The 16,967-nt window shown below is 42.7% G+C and overlaps 1 protein-coding gene across 2 annotated transcripts in view; it reads right to left on the bottom strand.

Moving 5' to 3' along the window:
• Positions 1-16,967, bottom strand: part of kif18a (kinesin family member 18A) — a 143,142-nt gene that overhangs the window by 106,279 nt on the left and 19,896 nt on the right. For both annotated transcript variants that reach the window (XM_034191858.1, XM_034191866.1), the window contains 2 exons: positions 11,357-11,461; positions 3,864-3,974 (listed from right to left, as the gene is read on the bottom strand). In XM_034191858.1, coding sequence (XP_034047749.1) covers positions 3,864-3,974; positions 11,357-11,461 — 216 coding nt within the window. The remainder of the gene's footprint in view (positions 1-3,863; positions 3,975-11,356; positions 11,462-16,967) is intronic.

The raw sequence follows: 16,967 nt of genomic DNA, 5'->3' as shown, positions 1-16,967 counted from the left end.
ATTTATAAATCGTGGTAATCCAGTAAATACTATTCATCTGTCTCCAACAGCAGGCCTGATATGTGCACAGCAGTAAAAGTATCTGAACTGTACTTAAGATTCAATAATCAATTGTACTAATAGAGAAACACTGTTCAACAAATTATTATACAAAGCTAATTTAGGAATTTAAAGGATTACAGTAAGTCATGTTTCTACAGAAATGTGCAGTATTTTAAAGGAGAAATAAAGTCATATAACCTACACCGATTGTAGAATTATAGGCTATGATATTGTACCAAAAATAAAGATGCCCACTAACAATAACTGAGTAATGAAAATAAGGCACTTTTGTCTGTGGTCCTGAATGACAACAAGGTGTCCAATGTTTTACAGAATGTTAAAATAAAATAGTGTCAGTGAAAATAAAATTGCCTTTGCCAAAATCATGAAAAGTACAAAAAAGAGAAAAGGCGCAAAGCTGATCTCAGTGTAAAGCTAACTTTTTAAGAGATGACAATAATAATTTTATTTAAATGGATAAATACATTTATCCTACATACCAGTCAAAATTAATTCAGGCCAGTGGTCCTGATGAGCACACACTCAGAAACAGTCGGGAATAACTTGTTATTTTTCTGGAGCTGTGGACTTTCCAGCCAACACTGTTGCTGCACACGACCCTCCTGGCACTCGTTCCCTGGCTTTGAACATGACACTCTATTCACTGGCCTCATGGCTGCACAACAAACAGATGATGGATACTTTTGCCTTTAGCATTAACTGAGATTTTTATTTTTTTGGTTGGATTCAGAAGTGCTGAGCCTGTTGTCTGTGTGTGTGTGTGTGTGTGCGCTACAGCAGGAGCTCAATTATCCACGAGGCTTTTTTTTTTTTTTTTTTTTTAAACAGGCTGTATGAGCGTGGACCTATGAAATGTCTTCCACTCAGATGATGATTCTTACTGCAAATGCATCAAACCTAACACAGTCATCACTTGAAAAATAAGTCGCCATGACATGAAATCACACTGATGTAAAGTTTGCAAATAAACTGCGGCTCACATGCATGCTGGGGCGGGGGGAGTGCCGTCAGTATTAAACCACTAACCTGTGGAAATTTTTGATTCCACAGAAATTTCACATCCCTGCTTAGGTTCAGGACTGCAGACAAGCCAGTCCAGTACCTGTACCCTCTTCTACTGCAGGGATACCTTTGAAATATGTGTACAAAGTGGTTTTGCACTATCTCGCTGAAAAAAGCAACAATGTCCCTGGAAAAGAAGTCTTCTTGAAGGCAGTATATGTTACTCTAAAATCTTAGTGTAAAGTACTTTTCTGAATTAACCCTCTGGGATCCATGGATGTGGTGGCACATCTGAGTTGACCTTTTGTCATATATAATAAATCAGTGACAGAACGCCACAGAGTTCACACGACTAGTTTCTGAAACTACAACATTTAGGCTCTTGTCTCAGTCTCTGCTCTAGACCATCTTTGATTCACAGCGACTCGTAGAGGCTGGAAAATCTCACATTCACAGCTTGCCTGTTGCCTGTATCTAAGCAGACTGAGGTGCGCTGTGATGGCTGATTTATGCTTCTCCGTCTCTGCAGCTTTGTAGCAACACAGAGCCCTTTGTGTTGCTGCATACCCACTCCAAGCCCCTCTCCGTAGCCTAATGCGTTCCCCCCAAAAACTGAAACTACATGTTGAAACAACAGAGAATGTAAGAGCTATGATTGGTCACCTTCTGGTTTCCCTCCTTCCTCTTCAGTGCGTACGCAGATTACATTTCCACCATAGATCAAATAAAGGAACATTTGGCAGAAGACTTCCGCAAATATGACCAACTGTACAACACGGAGTCAAAAACCTACAAAGATGCTGAAATGACCCACAATTCATGGAGGGAAATTTCATGTAACATTGGTTTGGAGGTTGATGATTGTTTTTAGAAGTGGAACTTGTTGAGGGTCCAGAAAAAAAGGGAGGGGACAACAACAAACAACCCCCCCCCCCCCAAAAAAAAAACATACCAGGAACTGTGGCAGCGCAAGTGGAAAAAAGTCTGCCTTGTTCTCTATGTCGCGCCCCCTACTATCCTGTCGGTAAATTGCTTTACGACACCCAAAAATGTGACAGAGAACTTCAAAAGGGTCACGCCGACATTGATGTCATTGCGTGGCCATGTAGTTATGGAGTTGTATAAGTATATTAGGCTTGAGACTTGGCTGCTTTCATTTCCTCATGTTAACTGTTCAAACACAGGGAAGCATGCTCATAAATGCCAAAACATAGACAAAAAAAAAACAACTAATTTTTTGTTTTGTCTTTCACAAAAACAAATCGGTGTGGACTGATCCTGATAAGTCTGACTTTCAGTGACTGATATTCAGGGATTTCCTTTCTTCATGAGAAGAAAGAATGCATCCAGCTAACTTGGTAAGTGCAATTTATTGTACAAATATGTCACTCTCATGTGTTAAAGCTTCAAACGAGCATTGTGTGAATGTTTGATCCAGACATGCGGTGCATGGAACAACATCTGTTTTATCAGAACTCATTTGTTTCTGTGTTTGACAAAAGTGACTGTACATTAGTCTATTTCAAAATGATCACAACTCCCACTCCATTAGCTACTTTCCACTGTTGATGTACCAACACAGATGCCTCTGAGTGTTGTGGTCCTTTTCAAATTTTACTCTGTTCCTGACTGTGGTGTGGCCTCCACATGGAGTCAGCAGCTGCAGAGGCGACGCACCTGGGGCTCGTTTGACAGGTGGTATTTGAGACAGAGTTAGGTAGACCTTTGCTGCCAGAGTCTTCTATCACTTGACGTGATGGAAGATTCTGGCATGTGTCCTAGTCCTCCAGTGTCATGGTTCCTCAGTGCATCCTTCTGGACGTTAATCATCGTACACATTTATCTGATCCATTGTACATTCATCTCTTTCACTGTGCAAATAAATCTTGTTACTTTCTATTTAACCAGTCACTGCTCTCTGTATTGTGGGTCCAATCTGTCAAAACCTTGGTCAACCATAAGACTGAGACCAAAGACGTAGAAGCTATCTGGAAAAGGACAACATGGTTCTTTTTTTTTTTTTTTGCACAGTAAAGATTTAATTACTTGAAAAAAAAAAGTTTTCTAAAGTAATCCCTTGCCCATGTGGTTATGTTAACTACTCTGAATGACTGTTCTTGATGCAGTGCTGTCTCAGGGATAGACAATTAGTGGTGTTCAGCTCAGGCTTGTGCCCTTGCCTTCATGCACTGAAATTCCTCCAGATTCCTTGAATCATTTAATGACATCATTCACTGTAGAGGAAGAAATATGCAAAATTCCTTCCAAACTTTGTTTGGGGAACACGTTTTTTAATATTTCAACAATTTTTCTGTGTATTCGCTGTATAACTGGAGATCGTCAGCCCATCTTTGCTCCTCAAAGACTTAGTTTTTCATGGATACTACTTTTGAACCAAATCACAATGATAACCACCTGTTGACAAAACATTTGAAACACTTTTTAAAAGCTCATTATTTGCCCTGAATTGTGCCCATGCCAACTTTTTTGGAATGCGTGGCAGGTCTGAAATGCAGGAATGGATGTATACTAACAAATGAAATAAAGTTAATCATAAAATATCTTGTATTTTTCTGTAGTGGCATGGATGCACTAAGCCAATAACTAACAATCCATTGTTGCCAATTGTTCACATCCATTTAGCAAATAAACAACTTGACTCTTGTTTAATGATCGCATAATCATTCTGTAACACCAGATTTATTTTGTTGTTGAAAGCAGTAATCTCACAGTTCAATCCAACTGCAATTTTGGAAAACAATAACAACAAAAACTAACCCCAGACTGAACTGAAATACCTGAAAGACAGCATGGGACCGAGAAGAGGTGGCATTCACATCAGTAGGGTGCTGTGTTCTGTTTTGATTCCCAGAATCCAAGGCCTCAAGTATGTGCTCTGCAGATTTAGGCTATACAGGAAACAAAGGAAGACGATAACACCATGAATGTGTGACGTAGCGGAAGGGTTCACCTGCCAACCCCACCACAGTGCCTGCATTTCAACATCAAAAACAACTTAAAGCCCTTTTCCAGAAATCAAGGTGGTGTACAACATGACTTGTAAACAAGACGGAAAAAAAAAAAATCATAATAAAAAACTCCCACACAAAATAATAAAATGAAAAAATAAAGTGTGCAATAAAACAACATGAGTGCAAGTTACATTTCACAGACCAACTTTCACTTCTTGTTTGGATATTCGGAATAGTTGGGGAACAAAAAATGACTTGTAAACCACCTAGTAATGTGGAAAAAACCCACGATGTGAATGCATATTCAGCAAGTTTAAGAAAACTATTTTTTTTAAGGTGTACCATCTGTTTTTGTTTTTTTTTTTTTGTTTAAGATGTAAAGGCCACATGCAAAAGGTTCAAAAATCAATACTTTTCTTGAAAGCTGAATAGTATGTTTCCAAAATCTGCATGTGTCCATTTATTTTGTTCCTTATTTGGTAACACACTGCTCCCGAAATATCCCCTGCTGGTGAGAATGCACGCTGCTGCGTACCATGAGTGCAGGGACAGCCCATTCTCGATTGCTTTTGTTCACAACAGCAGAGTATACAAACAGCAATTTGGAAAGCTTTCTGTTGGATACTTGTCTGAATGATGACGATGAAATGGACCAAACTGAGGAGATTTTGACAGTGGAGAACCCAGGTGGTGTACAGACTTACAGGTTTAAGCCAGAACAGTCAAAAGGAGAATATTCAGACGAGGAATTGGAACAAAACAACAACATGACAACAAATGTGGTGGGGAAGCCAGGCACTTGGAAGATCAGTAATTTGGTTGTGTAAATGCTAATGTTATTTTCCCTAACCACAGTTTTAAATGGGTAACACCTTGAACCCTGAGCCTTTGAAGGTTCATAGGCCATATGATCAAACAAAGCCGCCGACAGACTGCATGTGCAGTACACAGTGGTGGGCACAGTTCCCCTAACCTGCTAACCGCTATGTAGTGAAGCTAACTTTTTCATTAGCGGATTATCTTGTCAGCTAACTTTGAAATCCATCAGCAGACCAATTAGCTTCCGCTAAATTTAGTTCCGCTTTCAGTCTAACATTTTTTTTTGCTAGCAAAGTGAGTAAAGTTTAATGGATAAAAATGACTGTAAACTCTAAAGTCATACATGATAGTCTGTTGTGTGTCTGTAACAGTCAGGCCGGTGTTCTGTCGAGATGAGTTCCCGTAGTGTAAATCGGCAGTTAATGTGTTTGCTTTAAAGACAGAGTGTACATGCAAAGCTTTACTTTTTTATTATTCCTGTATTTTTATGTAAAGACAAAACTTACGTGGGTTTTCTTCGGTGGGGTAGCACAGCACGACTGCAGTTTACTGCTTTTTATAAAGACGATGACCATGTTTGGGATTTTTTATTTATTTATTTTTCGTGCATTTGTTTTGAGTTTGTGAATGCAGCACGGCTAACGGTTTATAAATATATAATATAGAGATAATGTTTGGGGTTTTATTTATTTATTTTGTGCGTTCGTTTTGTGTTTGTGATCCTGCAGCCCCAGCAGCACTTAAACTCAAAACTGGCCTATCAATAGCTGACAGATTTCTCCGCAATAGAGTCAATGCTAAAAGCTAGCGATTAGCGGTAACTTCTGCTAAATTTTTTAGTGATCAATTGGTTCAGCGTTATAATGGTTAACCGTTCAGTTAGCGGGGTTAATGGTTATTAAAGCTAACTTCGAAAGGGGGGGGGGGGGTACACTCATTTCCACATAAAAAGTTAATAGTTTTCTTTAGAACAGTTTACAACTGTAACAACTCTTTACGTGATCCTTTATAAAATGTGGACTTTTGTGCTAAAGCTTGTTAAAAAGCAGTGAGCAACAATCATCTTAACCACACAGCCTCAATGAAACAGTAAAGTGTGAAAAACTGATTCAGAAAGCTTTTCATCTAGGCTTCATCCTTAAAAGAGCAGGTTTGACAATGAAATCAGTACAGGTTCAGCTCTTGTTCTAATAAGACAATTATTAAAGGGGTTATATTGTAAAAAAACTAATGCAATCCCACTCAAAAATGTAGAAAAAAAGAAAGAAGTGAAAAGTGTCTTTGTACCTTCACTGACAAAAACAATAACAATAGCAAAAACACAAAATTGTAAACACTAAGTAAAAAGTGCAAAAAAAAGTGAATATATATACGAGGTCTATTAGAAGAGTATCCAACCTTATTTTTTTCAAAAACCATATGGATTTGAATCACGTATGATTACATCAAACATGCTTGAACCCTCGTGGGCATGCGAGAGTTTTTTCACGCCTGTCGGTTACGTCATTCACCTGTGGGCAGGCTTTGAGTGAGGAGTCGCCCACCCTCTCGTCGATTTTTTCATTGTTTAGGAATGGCTCAGAGACTGCTGCTTTGTTTGATCAAAATTTTTTCAAAAACTGTAAGGCACAACTGAGTGGACACTATTCGATAAATTCAGCTGGTTTTCGTTGAAAATTTTAATGGCTGATGAGAGATTTTGGTCTGGTAGTGTCGCTTTAAGGACGGCCCACGGTGCCTGACGGCGATCTGCGCTCTGAGGCAGCGTCATCTCGCTGTTTCAAGTTGAAAACTTCCACATTTCAGGCTCTGTTGACCCAGTAAGTCGTCAGAGAACAGAGAACTTTCAGAAGAAGTCGGCATGAGGAGTTTATGCGGACATTCCACTGTTAAAGGTCATTGTGTAATGAAAGAATGTGTGGGCAGAGTCGCGTGTCGGGCCGCACCCGACCGCGGGGGGTCGCGACAGGAAAAACACCTCCGTTGGAAAACTTAACGGGCAAGTTGGAACATGCCCAACTGTTAAATAATTTCTCAGTTACTCACTTGTTGAAAGCCATCAAAAGCCGCCTGAATTTTACAAATGGTTTTCAACACGGAGGTGTTTTCCTGTCGCGGCGCACACAGATTTGCGTCGTCGTCATGGAAACGACTCGGCGAATTTGCGCGCACGTTCTTTCATTACAAAATGACCTTTAACAGTGGAATGTCCGCATAAACTCTTCATGCCGGCCTCTTCTGAATCTTCTCTGTTCTCTCACGACGTCCTGGGTCAACAGAGCCTTAAATTAGGATGATTTCAGCTCGAAACAGCCAGACGACGTTGCCTGGGAGCGCTGTGCGACGTCCCGCTCCGTGGGAAGTCCTTAAAGCGACAGAAACACCCCATAATCTCTCATCAGCCGTTAAACTTTTCACCGAAAACCAGCTGAATTTTTCGAATAGTGTCCACTCGGATATCCCTCACAGGTCCTGAAAAAAAGTTTGATAAAGCAACGCGCGCCGTCTCGAGCAGCGTCTCAAACAAAGGAATTTAGCCGAGAGGGCTGGACCAGTGCTCACTCAAAGCCCACCAGGAAATGACGTCACCGACACGCATGAAAAAACTCACGCATGCGCACGAGGGTTCAAGCATGATTGGTGTAATCGCATGTCATTCAAATCCATATAGTTTTTTTTTTTTTTTATAAAACTGCCGGTTAGTTTTATAAGATACCTCGTATATATAATTATTATTATTATTTACAGATGTACAAATATGCAGATGAGTTGTTGGGGGGGATTATGCAAGATGTACTATGGGGGTTAAATGTGCAAAGAAAGACTGAAGAAGCTTTTCCTCATCCTCTCAGTGTTGGTTCTCAAGCAACGGAACCGATGACCAGATGGCAGCAGGGAGAGGAGGGAATATCCAGGGTGATGGGGCAGGCTGAGGATCTTCTCTGCCCTCGACCTGCATCTCTTGGAGTAAATGTCATGCAGGTCTGGCAGCGAGATTTTGATAGTCCTCTCCACAGAGCGCGGACTACTCTCTTAAGGGTAGAGAAGTCCTGTTTGGTGCAGCTGCCCATCTAGGTGATGATACTCCCACACAGAATGCCCTCCATGGTACAGGTGTAGAAGTTCCTGAGCACTCTGAGGGGGAGATGAAAGTCTCTAAGGCGTCTGAGGAAGAACAGACGCTGCCTGGCCTTCTTCACTGTCTGATTGATGTGACGTGACTAGGACAAGTCCTGTGAGATGGTCACGCCGAGATATTTGAAACTCTCCACCTCGGACCCCCGATATAGAGCGGATGGATGTCGCTCCGCTGCTTTCTTCTGAAGTCCACAATCAGTTCTTTAGTTTTGCTGATGTTCAGCAAGAGGTTATTCTCCCGGCACCAACTCTCCAGGTGGGAGACCTCCTTCCTATAGGCCTCCTTATTGTGGGAGATTAGTCCAACGATGTTTTTGGTGTCGTTGGCAAACTTGTTGATGGTGTTGCTGTCTGATGTGGACACACAGTCATGTGTGTACAGGGAGAACAGCAGGGGGCTCAACACACAACCTTGGGGGGATCTGGTGTTGAGGGTCAGTGAGGATGAGTTGTGGGTGCCCACCCGTACCACTTGTTCTATGTTGGTGAGAAAGTTGTGGATCCATCTGCTGGGGGAGGAGCTCAGACCGAGACTGCACAGCTTAGGGACCAGTCTAGAGGGGACGATGGTATTAAACGCTGAGCTGTAATCCACGAAGAGCACTCTGGCATAGTTCCCATTCTCAAGTCTACATGGCCAAGGGTTTTGTGCAGCAGGAAGGTTATGGGAGTCAGTTGATCAGTCTCTGCGGTAGGCAAACTGCAGAGGACCCAGATCAGGTGGCAAGGAGGAGGTGATAAAAGTCTTGTCCAACTTTTCAAAACATTTCATCACCACAGATATGAGAGAGATGGGCCGGAAGTCATTTGGATTAGTGGGCTGTGCCGTTTTGGGGACGGGGACCACCACTGACTTTTAAAAGAAGCTGGGAATCACACACTAAGAGGGAGAGGTTAACTATAGTTGTAAACACCGGTGCCAGCTGGTCAGCACAGGCTTTCAGGACACGACCACTGATGCCATCAGGTCCCGCTGCCTTTCTGGTGTTCACTCCTTTAAACATCTTCCACACCTCAAGCGTCACAGTGAGCATCTTCTCTCCTTCGGCCGGGAGTGCCACCTCCTGTCCGTAGTCAGACTTGAAGCGAGTAAGAAGTGGTGGAGTTCATCAGCCAGTGAAGCATCAGCGCACACAGCGGGTGGGCATGGTGCTTTATCGTCAGTGATGGTGCATAGTCCTTGCCACAGCGCTCTGGGATTGTTGGTATCCATTTGCTGCTCCAGCCTCGCACCATAATGGTGTTTGGCTTCCTTCACAGTGTTCCTTACAGCATAAGTAGCTGCCTTGTATGCCGTTATGTCCCCGGTGATGAGCCCTGAGTTGTAGGCAGCAGTGTGGGCTTTCAGAGCATCGCCAACAGTTTTATCCACCCACGGCTTCTGATTCAGGAAAGTTCTAATGGTGGATCTTGGTATGATGTCCTCTACAAATTTCCCGATAAATCCCGCAACCGCTTCCGTAATGTCATTGATGTCTTCATCTGAGCTGCACAAAAACATGTCCCAGTCAGTTATTTCCAACACACCCCTCAGAGCGGCCTCTGATTGGTCAGTCCACAGTGTCGCTTCCCTGTTTCCGGAAGTACCACTCTTCAGCCATTGTTTGTATTTTGGCATTAGGAAAATGGCACTGTGGTCTGAAAGTCCAAGCGGAGGCAGAGATTAAGCCTTGTATTCATCCTTAAAGGGTGAGTAACAGTGGTCCAAAGTCCTTTCTCCTCAGGCGGGGCAGTCGACATGTTTAAACTCCGGTATCACTTCCCGCAAGTTTACACGGTTAAAGTCCCCGGCCATGATGAGGGCTGCATCAGGTTGGTTAGCCTGATAGGTGGAGATAGAGTCGTGTAGCTCGGTGAGAGCAGAATCTGTGTTCTCCTGAGGCGGGATGTAAACAGTGCTGATGATAACAGAAGTGAACTCACGAGGGAGGTAAAATGGACGGCACTGGATGGTCAGGAGCTCCAAGTCGGCGGAACAGGACTGCTGGAGTGGCACAACACCTCTGTAGTCGCACCAGTTGTTCACCAGCAGACACATGCCACCTCCTTCAGATTTGCCGGATTCACTCGTTAAATCCATGCAATGAACTGTGAGGAACTCCGCTGGTTGAACGGCATGGTCCGCATTCGAGGGAGTCAGCCATGTCTCGGTGAGGCAGAAAACATTGCAGTCCCGAATGTCCCTCTGGAATTTAATTCTGGCCCTGAGTTCGTCGAGCTTATTTTCCAAAGACTGGACGTTGGCAAGCAAAATGCTAGGCAAAGGTGAGTTGTACACTGTGCGCCTCAGTCTATTCTGAACACCAGCTCGTTTCCCTGTGGGCTTCCGCTTGCAGCTCCTGGGTCTGTTGTTGTTGTTAGCACCACGAAGAATGTCGGGGGGCCAGGGAAAATCCAGGTTTAAGTTGTAAGGAGCACAATTCGAGTACTGTGTTCCGATAATGAGAAGAGCCTGTCTGTCATATGTGATATGACAAGTAGCAGGAGTGCCGAATAAGTTAAAAACCACGCTAAAAATAAGAAAATAAACAAGAACGTCAGGAGCAGGTACGACGGCAGCCATCCTCACTGGCACCATCTTTGTGTGTCCATCAAATATTAATGTGTTTTTAACCTTTTCAACATTATTCATGACCTATGCATAACATAAAATGACATGAAATATAACAGAAATATGAAATAAGGATCATATTTATGTTAAACTGCCACAAGTTGTCTTTTACAGTAGATTACAAAACATTACAAATCTAGAATTATTATAATTTATTCTGCCCACTGATGTGTGGGTGAAGGGCCCATCATATCGAGACAATTGCCCCTGAGTACAGGCACTGATTGGCTGTTAACCCATGCCACGCTTTTAAAATACGAATCTCTGCTTTCTGGTTTGTAGCAAAGTCCCCCCCACAGCACTACTTGATTTGTTCACAAGTTCAGCCTGTCAGTGCTAAAAGTTGCTGTCAAACAGACTGGCACAGAAGAAGATAGTATGCAGACTGGAGCTGTGCCAGCTGTAATTATTTTTGTGTTCAACTTCATAATAATGTTATTTATAGCTCCTTGCACTTTTTGTGTCAAGGTCATGTTAAAAGGTTCTGTGAATTAAACATATGCTTCAAAACATTTTAAAGAAGGCTTGTGTTAAGAGTGTGTTATAATAAATTTCAACACCTTATTGACACTTTACTACAGGCAAATATCAGCCTCAATATTGGTATTGGCCTCCAAAGCTTGACAATAACTGGTATCAGCCCTGAAAAAACCACGAGTCCATCTCTAAAGCTGTCTATACATTTTTTTATAAGAATTATTTTAACAACACTCTGATGCTCTGTGGTGGTGTTTATAAAGCAGTTCCTGACCTGATGCAGTGAAAGGCCCTGAATAACCACTCCTTTAGAGCTGTCTTCTCGCACAGCAAGAGGGCCCGCCCTGGCCAACAAGTCTCTGATCTGTTCATTGTAAACCTGCAAGTAAGAAATAAATGTAAGCGAGAGCAAAATAAAATACAGTGGGTAAAAAAGTATTTAGTCAGCCCTGATTGTGCAAGTTCTCCTACTTAGACGAGAGAGGTCTGTAATTTTCATCATAGGTACACTGCAACTTCTTCTTTGTCCTCGGCTGTTCCCGTTAGGGGTCGCCACAGCAGATCAATTGTTTCCATCTCACCCTGTCCTCTGTATCTTCCTCTGTCACACCAACCACCTGCATGTCCTCCCTCAACACATCCATAAACCTCCTCTTTGGCCTCCCTCTTCTCCTCCTGCCTGGTGGCTCCATCCTCAGCATCCTTCTCCCTATATACCCTGGGTCCCTCCTCTGCACATGTCCAAACCATCTCAATCTCGCCTCTCTGTCTCCAAACCGTCCCACCTGAGCTGTCCCTCTGATATGTTCAGTCCTAATCTTGTTCATTCTTATCACTCCCAAAGAGAATCTCAACATCTTCAGCTCTGCCTCCTGTCTTTTTGTTAGTGCCACTGTCTCTAAACCGTACAACATAGCTGGTCTCACTACTGTCTTGTAAACTTTCCCCTTCACTCTTGTTGATATTCTTCAATCACAAATCACTCCTGCCACCTTTCTCCACCCACTCCACCCTGCCTGCACTCTCTTCTTCACCTCTTTACCACACTCTCCATTACTTTGAACAGTTGACCCCAAATATTTAAACTCATCTACTTGCACCACTTCTACTCCTTGTAACCGCACTATTCCACTGGACTCCCTCCCATTCACACACATGTACTCAGTCTTGCTTCTACTTACTTTCATTCCCTTCTCTCCAATGCATATCTCCACCTCTCCAGAGTAGACTCAACTTGCTCTCTACTCTCACTACAGATCACAATGTCATCTGCAAACATCATAGTCCATGGGGACTCCTGTCTGATCTCATCCGTCAACCTGTCCATCACCACTGCAAACAAGAAAGGACTCAGAGCTGATCCTTGGTGTAATCCCACCTCCACCTTGAATGAGTGTCATTCCGACTGCGCATCTCACCGCTGTCACACTATTCTTGCACATGTCCTGCACTACCCTAACATACTTCTCTGCCACTCCAGACTTCCTCATACAATACCACAGTTCTTCTCTTGGCACCCTGTCATAAGCTTTTTCTGTCACAAACACACAACTCTTTCTGGCCTTCTCTGTACTTCTGCAACAGTATTCTCAGAGGAAACATTGCATCTGTAGTGCTCTTTCTTGGCATGAAACCACTTCAACTATGAGAGACAAAATGAGAAAAACAATTCCAGGAAATCACATTGTAGGATTTTTAAAGAATTTATTTGTAAATTATGGTGGAAAATAAGTATTTGGTCAATAACAAAAGTTCAACTCAATACTTTGTAACATAATCTTTGCTGGCAATGACAGAAGCCAAACATTTCCTGTAAGTTTTCACCAGGTTTGCACAAACTGTAGCTGGTATTTTGGCCCATTCCTCCATGCAGATCTCCTCTAGAGCAGTGATGTTTTGGGGCTGTCGCTGTGCAACATGGACTTTCAACTCCCTCAACAAATTTTCTATGGGGTTGAGGCCTGGAGACTGGCTCGGACAGTCCAGGACCTTGAAATGTTTTTTAATGGAGCCATTCCTTTGTTGCCCGAGAGGTGTGTTTGGGATCATTGTCATGCTGGAAGACCCAGCCACGTTGCATCTTCAATGCTCTCATTGATGATAGGAGGTTTTGGCTTAAAACCTCATGATACATAGCCCCGTTCATTCTTTCCTTAACACGGATCAGTTGTCCTGTCCCCTTTGCAGAAAAAACAGCCCCAAAACCTGATGTTTCCACCCCCATGCTTCACAGTAGATAAGGTGTTCTTGGAATGCAACTCAGCATTCTTCTTCCTCCAAACACGATGAGTTGAGTTTCTACTAAGAAGTTCTATTTTGGTTTCATCTGACCGCATGATATTCTCCTAGTCCTCTTCTGGATCATCCATATGCTCTTTGGCAAACTTCAGACGGGCCTGAACACATACTGGCTTAAGCAGGGGGACACACCTGCTACTGCAGGATTTGAGTCCCTCTCTGAGTAGTGTGTAGCCTTTGTTACTTTGGTCCCAGCTGTCTGCAGGTCACTCATCAGGTCCCTCCATGTAGTTCTGGGATTTTTGTTCACTGTTCTTATGATCATTTTGACCCCACGGGATGACAACTTGCATGGAGTCCCAGATCGAGCGAGATTATCAATGGTCTTGTATGTCTTCCATTTCCTTACAATTGCTCCCACAGTTGATTTATTCACACCAACCTGCTCGACTAATGTAGATTCACTCTTCCCAGCCTGGTGCACATCTACAATTTTCTTCCTGGTGTCCTTCGACAGCTCTTTGGTCTTGGCCATGGTTGAGTTTGGGGTGTGACTGTTTGAGGCTGTGGATAGGCGTCTTTTTTACAGATAACAAGTTCCAACAGGTGCCATTAATACAGGTAACAGGTGTAGGCCAGAAGAGCTTCTTAAAGAAGAAGTTCCAGGTCTGTGATAACCAGAAATCTTGCTCGTTTGTGGGTGACCAAATACTTATTTTCCATCATGGTTTAAAATTAAATTCTTTAAAAAATCCTACAATGTGATTTTGTGGAATTTTTTTTCTCATTTTGTCTCTCAAAAATTACAGACCTCTCTCATCTTTCAAAGTATGAGAACCTGCACAATCGGGCTGACTAAATACTTTTTTACCCCACTGTACATGGACAAGGCCCTAAATATATGTTCATGCTTATGTATAGATCCAGTAGCAACAGAAGTCAAAACAAAAAAATGAATATGTTATGTAACAACTCTCCAAATATTTGTTCTAATTAGTTGGGCAAACAGGATCAGTGGAGTTTGTCCAAAGGTAACTCCACAAAACTAATGTCTATTCAACTCTGAAATTTTAGGTTCTGATACATATAAAGGAAGACCAGTGAACATCGGAATTTTGGTCATGCTGTTATCTTTTAACATACAAAATGATCCTAAAATAAAATAAAGGCAGACAGGCCTATCAAGTTACTTGTGAAGTCTTTTTGCTAATTGTAGGGCCTTGGTGGCCACTAAAATGACTAACGTTTTTGTAAATTGCTTGGTGCAAAACAATTAGTAAAGGGCCTTTCACATTGCGCATGCTGTACACACAAATTTCTGCATCTGAGTGCGCAGAGGGGCGGAGTTTTTTTTTTACATCACTGTCTTTCTGTGCCTGAGGCTGCATAAGTCTGAAAGTCACCATGTGTGTGAACACTTATGCACACCCCCGCTTCCCCATTAAATAAAAAGCGAAACACTCTCAGTATGCGAGTCATTATACAATTAATGAATGTTCGAGTTCAATGGTACGAATATTTCATGAGGCCATCTTTCACCTCATGAAATATTCGTTCCATTCATTCGTTCCAAAATTCTTCTTCTTACTTATAAGGTTTTGAATAATCAGGTCCCATCTTATCTTAGGGACCTCGTAGTACCATATCACCCCAATAGAGCGCTTCGCTCTCAGACTGCAGGCTTACTTGTAGTTCCTAGGGTTTGTAAGAGTAGAATGGGAGGCAGAGCCTTCAGCTTTCAGGCTCCTCTCCTGTGGAACCAGCTCCCAATTCAGATCAGGGAGACAGACACCCTCTCTACTTTTAAGATTAGGCTTAAAACTTTCCTTTTTGCTAAAGCTTATAGTTAGGGCTGGATCAGGTGACCCTGAACCATCCCTTAGTTATGCTGCTATAGACGTAGACTGCTGGGGGGTTCCCATGATGCACGGTTTCTTTCTCTTTTTGCTCTGTATGCACCACTCTGCATTTAATCATTAGTGATCGATCTCTGCTCCCCTCCACAGCATGTCTTTTTCCTGGTTCTCTCCCTCAGCCGCAACCAGTCCCAGCAGAAGACTGCCCCTCCCTGAGCCTGGTTCTGCTGGAGGTTTCTTCCTGTTAAAAGGGAGTTTTTCCTTCCCACTGTAGGCAAGTGCTTGCTCACAGGGGGTCGTTTTGACCGTTGGGGTTTTACATAATTATTGTATGGCCTTGCCTTACAATATAAAGCGCCTTGGGGCAACTGTTTGTTGTGATTTGGCGCTATATAAAAAAAAAATTGATTGATTGAATTTAAAAAAGTCATTATTTGTTTTATGTAACGGCAAAAATACATTGTTATTTTAATTTATTAACAACAGAAAAGGGACTTACATTTGGTGTGTGTCACTGGTCCTTTAATGTCAACAGGTTCCAAACAGTACAACAGAAACTTTAAATAGGAATCCAAAACTGTTCTGTCAACTTGCAAAAACAGATAGCTCAAAAGCAATTCCGATGATGTAGTCTGTGATGCTGTGCACTGACTTTGTGGACAGACTGCTGCCTGCTTTCCTCACTTCAGTGAAAAATTGTGTCAGAAATTTGTCCAACTTTTCATCCCAACAGCTCTTCTTGCACCCAGATGGCTTACGGCGTAGTGGATTTGTTTTTTGTGTTAGAAGAATTAGCACCGCCAATTAGCTCATTCAAATCATCGTACATCTGCAAAACAAACTCTGCCATGTTTAGCTAAATGACATCCCCACTAGTGTGTGCGCGTGCGTGCGGTGGTCACAGCGTGCAATGGTACAAAATGGATGTAACCAAATTTGCCCTGTAAATGCAACGCAAATGGGATGAATAATCCATGTCATATGACATACAAAGCACCAATCAAATGACAAGGATCTACTCAGCCTTTATATAAAACTACAAGATTAGCACCAAAAAGCAGAATGAGTGATGGATATCACCCTGCTTGGAGGAGCTATTTGTCAGTGACTGTTCATCAGTGAGGCTGGTCAGAGCTAGAATCCCTTGATTGAGAGAGTAACGACATGACCAGTTGGGGGGGGGGGTCACGTGACTTGTGGTGCGATATTGGGTTCAAAATAGCATTCACTGTTAATCTGTCTGTATGTAAATCCAGCTATTTTAGTTATTTATTCGCTGAAAATGCTGGGTTGCTGCGCATTTGGATGCACAAGTAGACACAACAAGGGCTTCAAGATGTACAGATTCGCTTCAGTTCCGAACAGAAGATAAATTCGGGAAAATAAATTCAGCCATGTAGGATGGAAGCCGACATCATCAAAGTTTTGAGAAGTAAATTTACTGTTCAGTCCCATGTACAGTAAAACTCACCTAAACCGTCATATAAACCAGATATTCGCAGTCACCAGACAAAAAAGTCCCAATGTTTTTGTGTTGTTTTCCATGTAATAAACACCAGAGGCAGCTGACAGGTACCAGCAGGCCAAGCGTGCCGCAGCCCGTGCGGTCGCAGAGGCAAAAACTCGGGTCTGGGAGGAGTTCGGGAAGGCTATGGAGGAGGACTATCGGTCGGCCTCGAAGAGATTCTGGCAAACCGTCCGGCGCCTCAGGAGGCGGAAGCAGCTCTCCACCAGCACTGTTTACGGTGCAGGTGGGGAGCTGTTGACCCTGACTGGGGATGTTGTCGGGCG

The sequence above is a fragment of the Thalassophryne amazonica genome, chromosome 2, assembly GCF_902500255.1.
Source record: "Thalassophryne amazonica chromosome 2, fThaAma1.1, whole genome shotgun sequence".
NCBI lineage: Eukaryota > Metazoa > Chordata > Actinopteri > Batrachoidiformes > Batrachoididae > Thalassophryne > Thalassophryne amazonica.
This window is presented reverse-complemented; position numbering and strand designations above follow the sequence as displayed.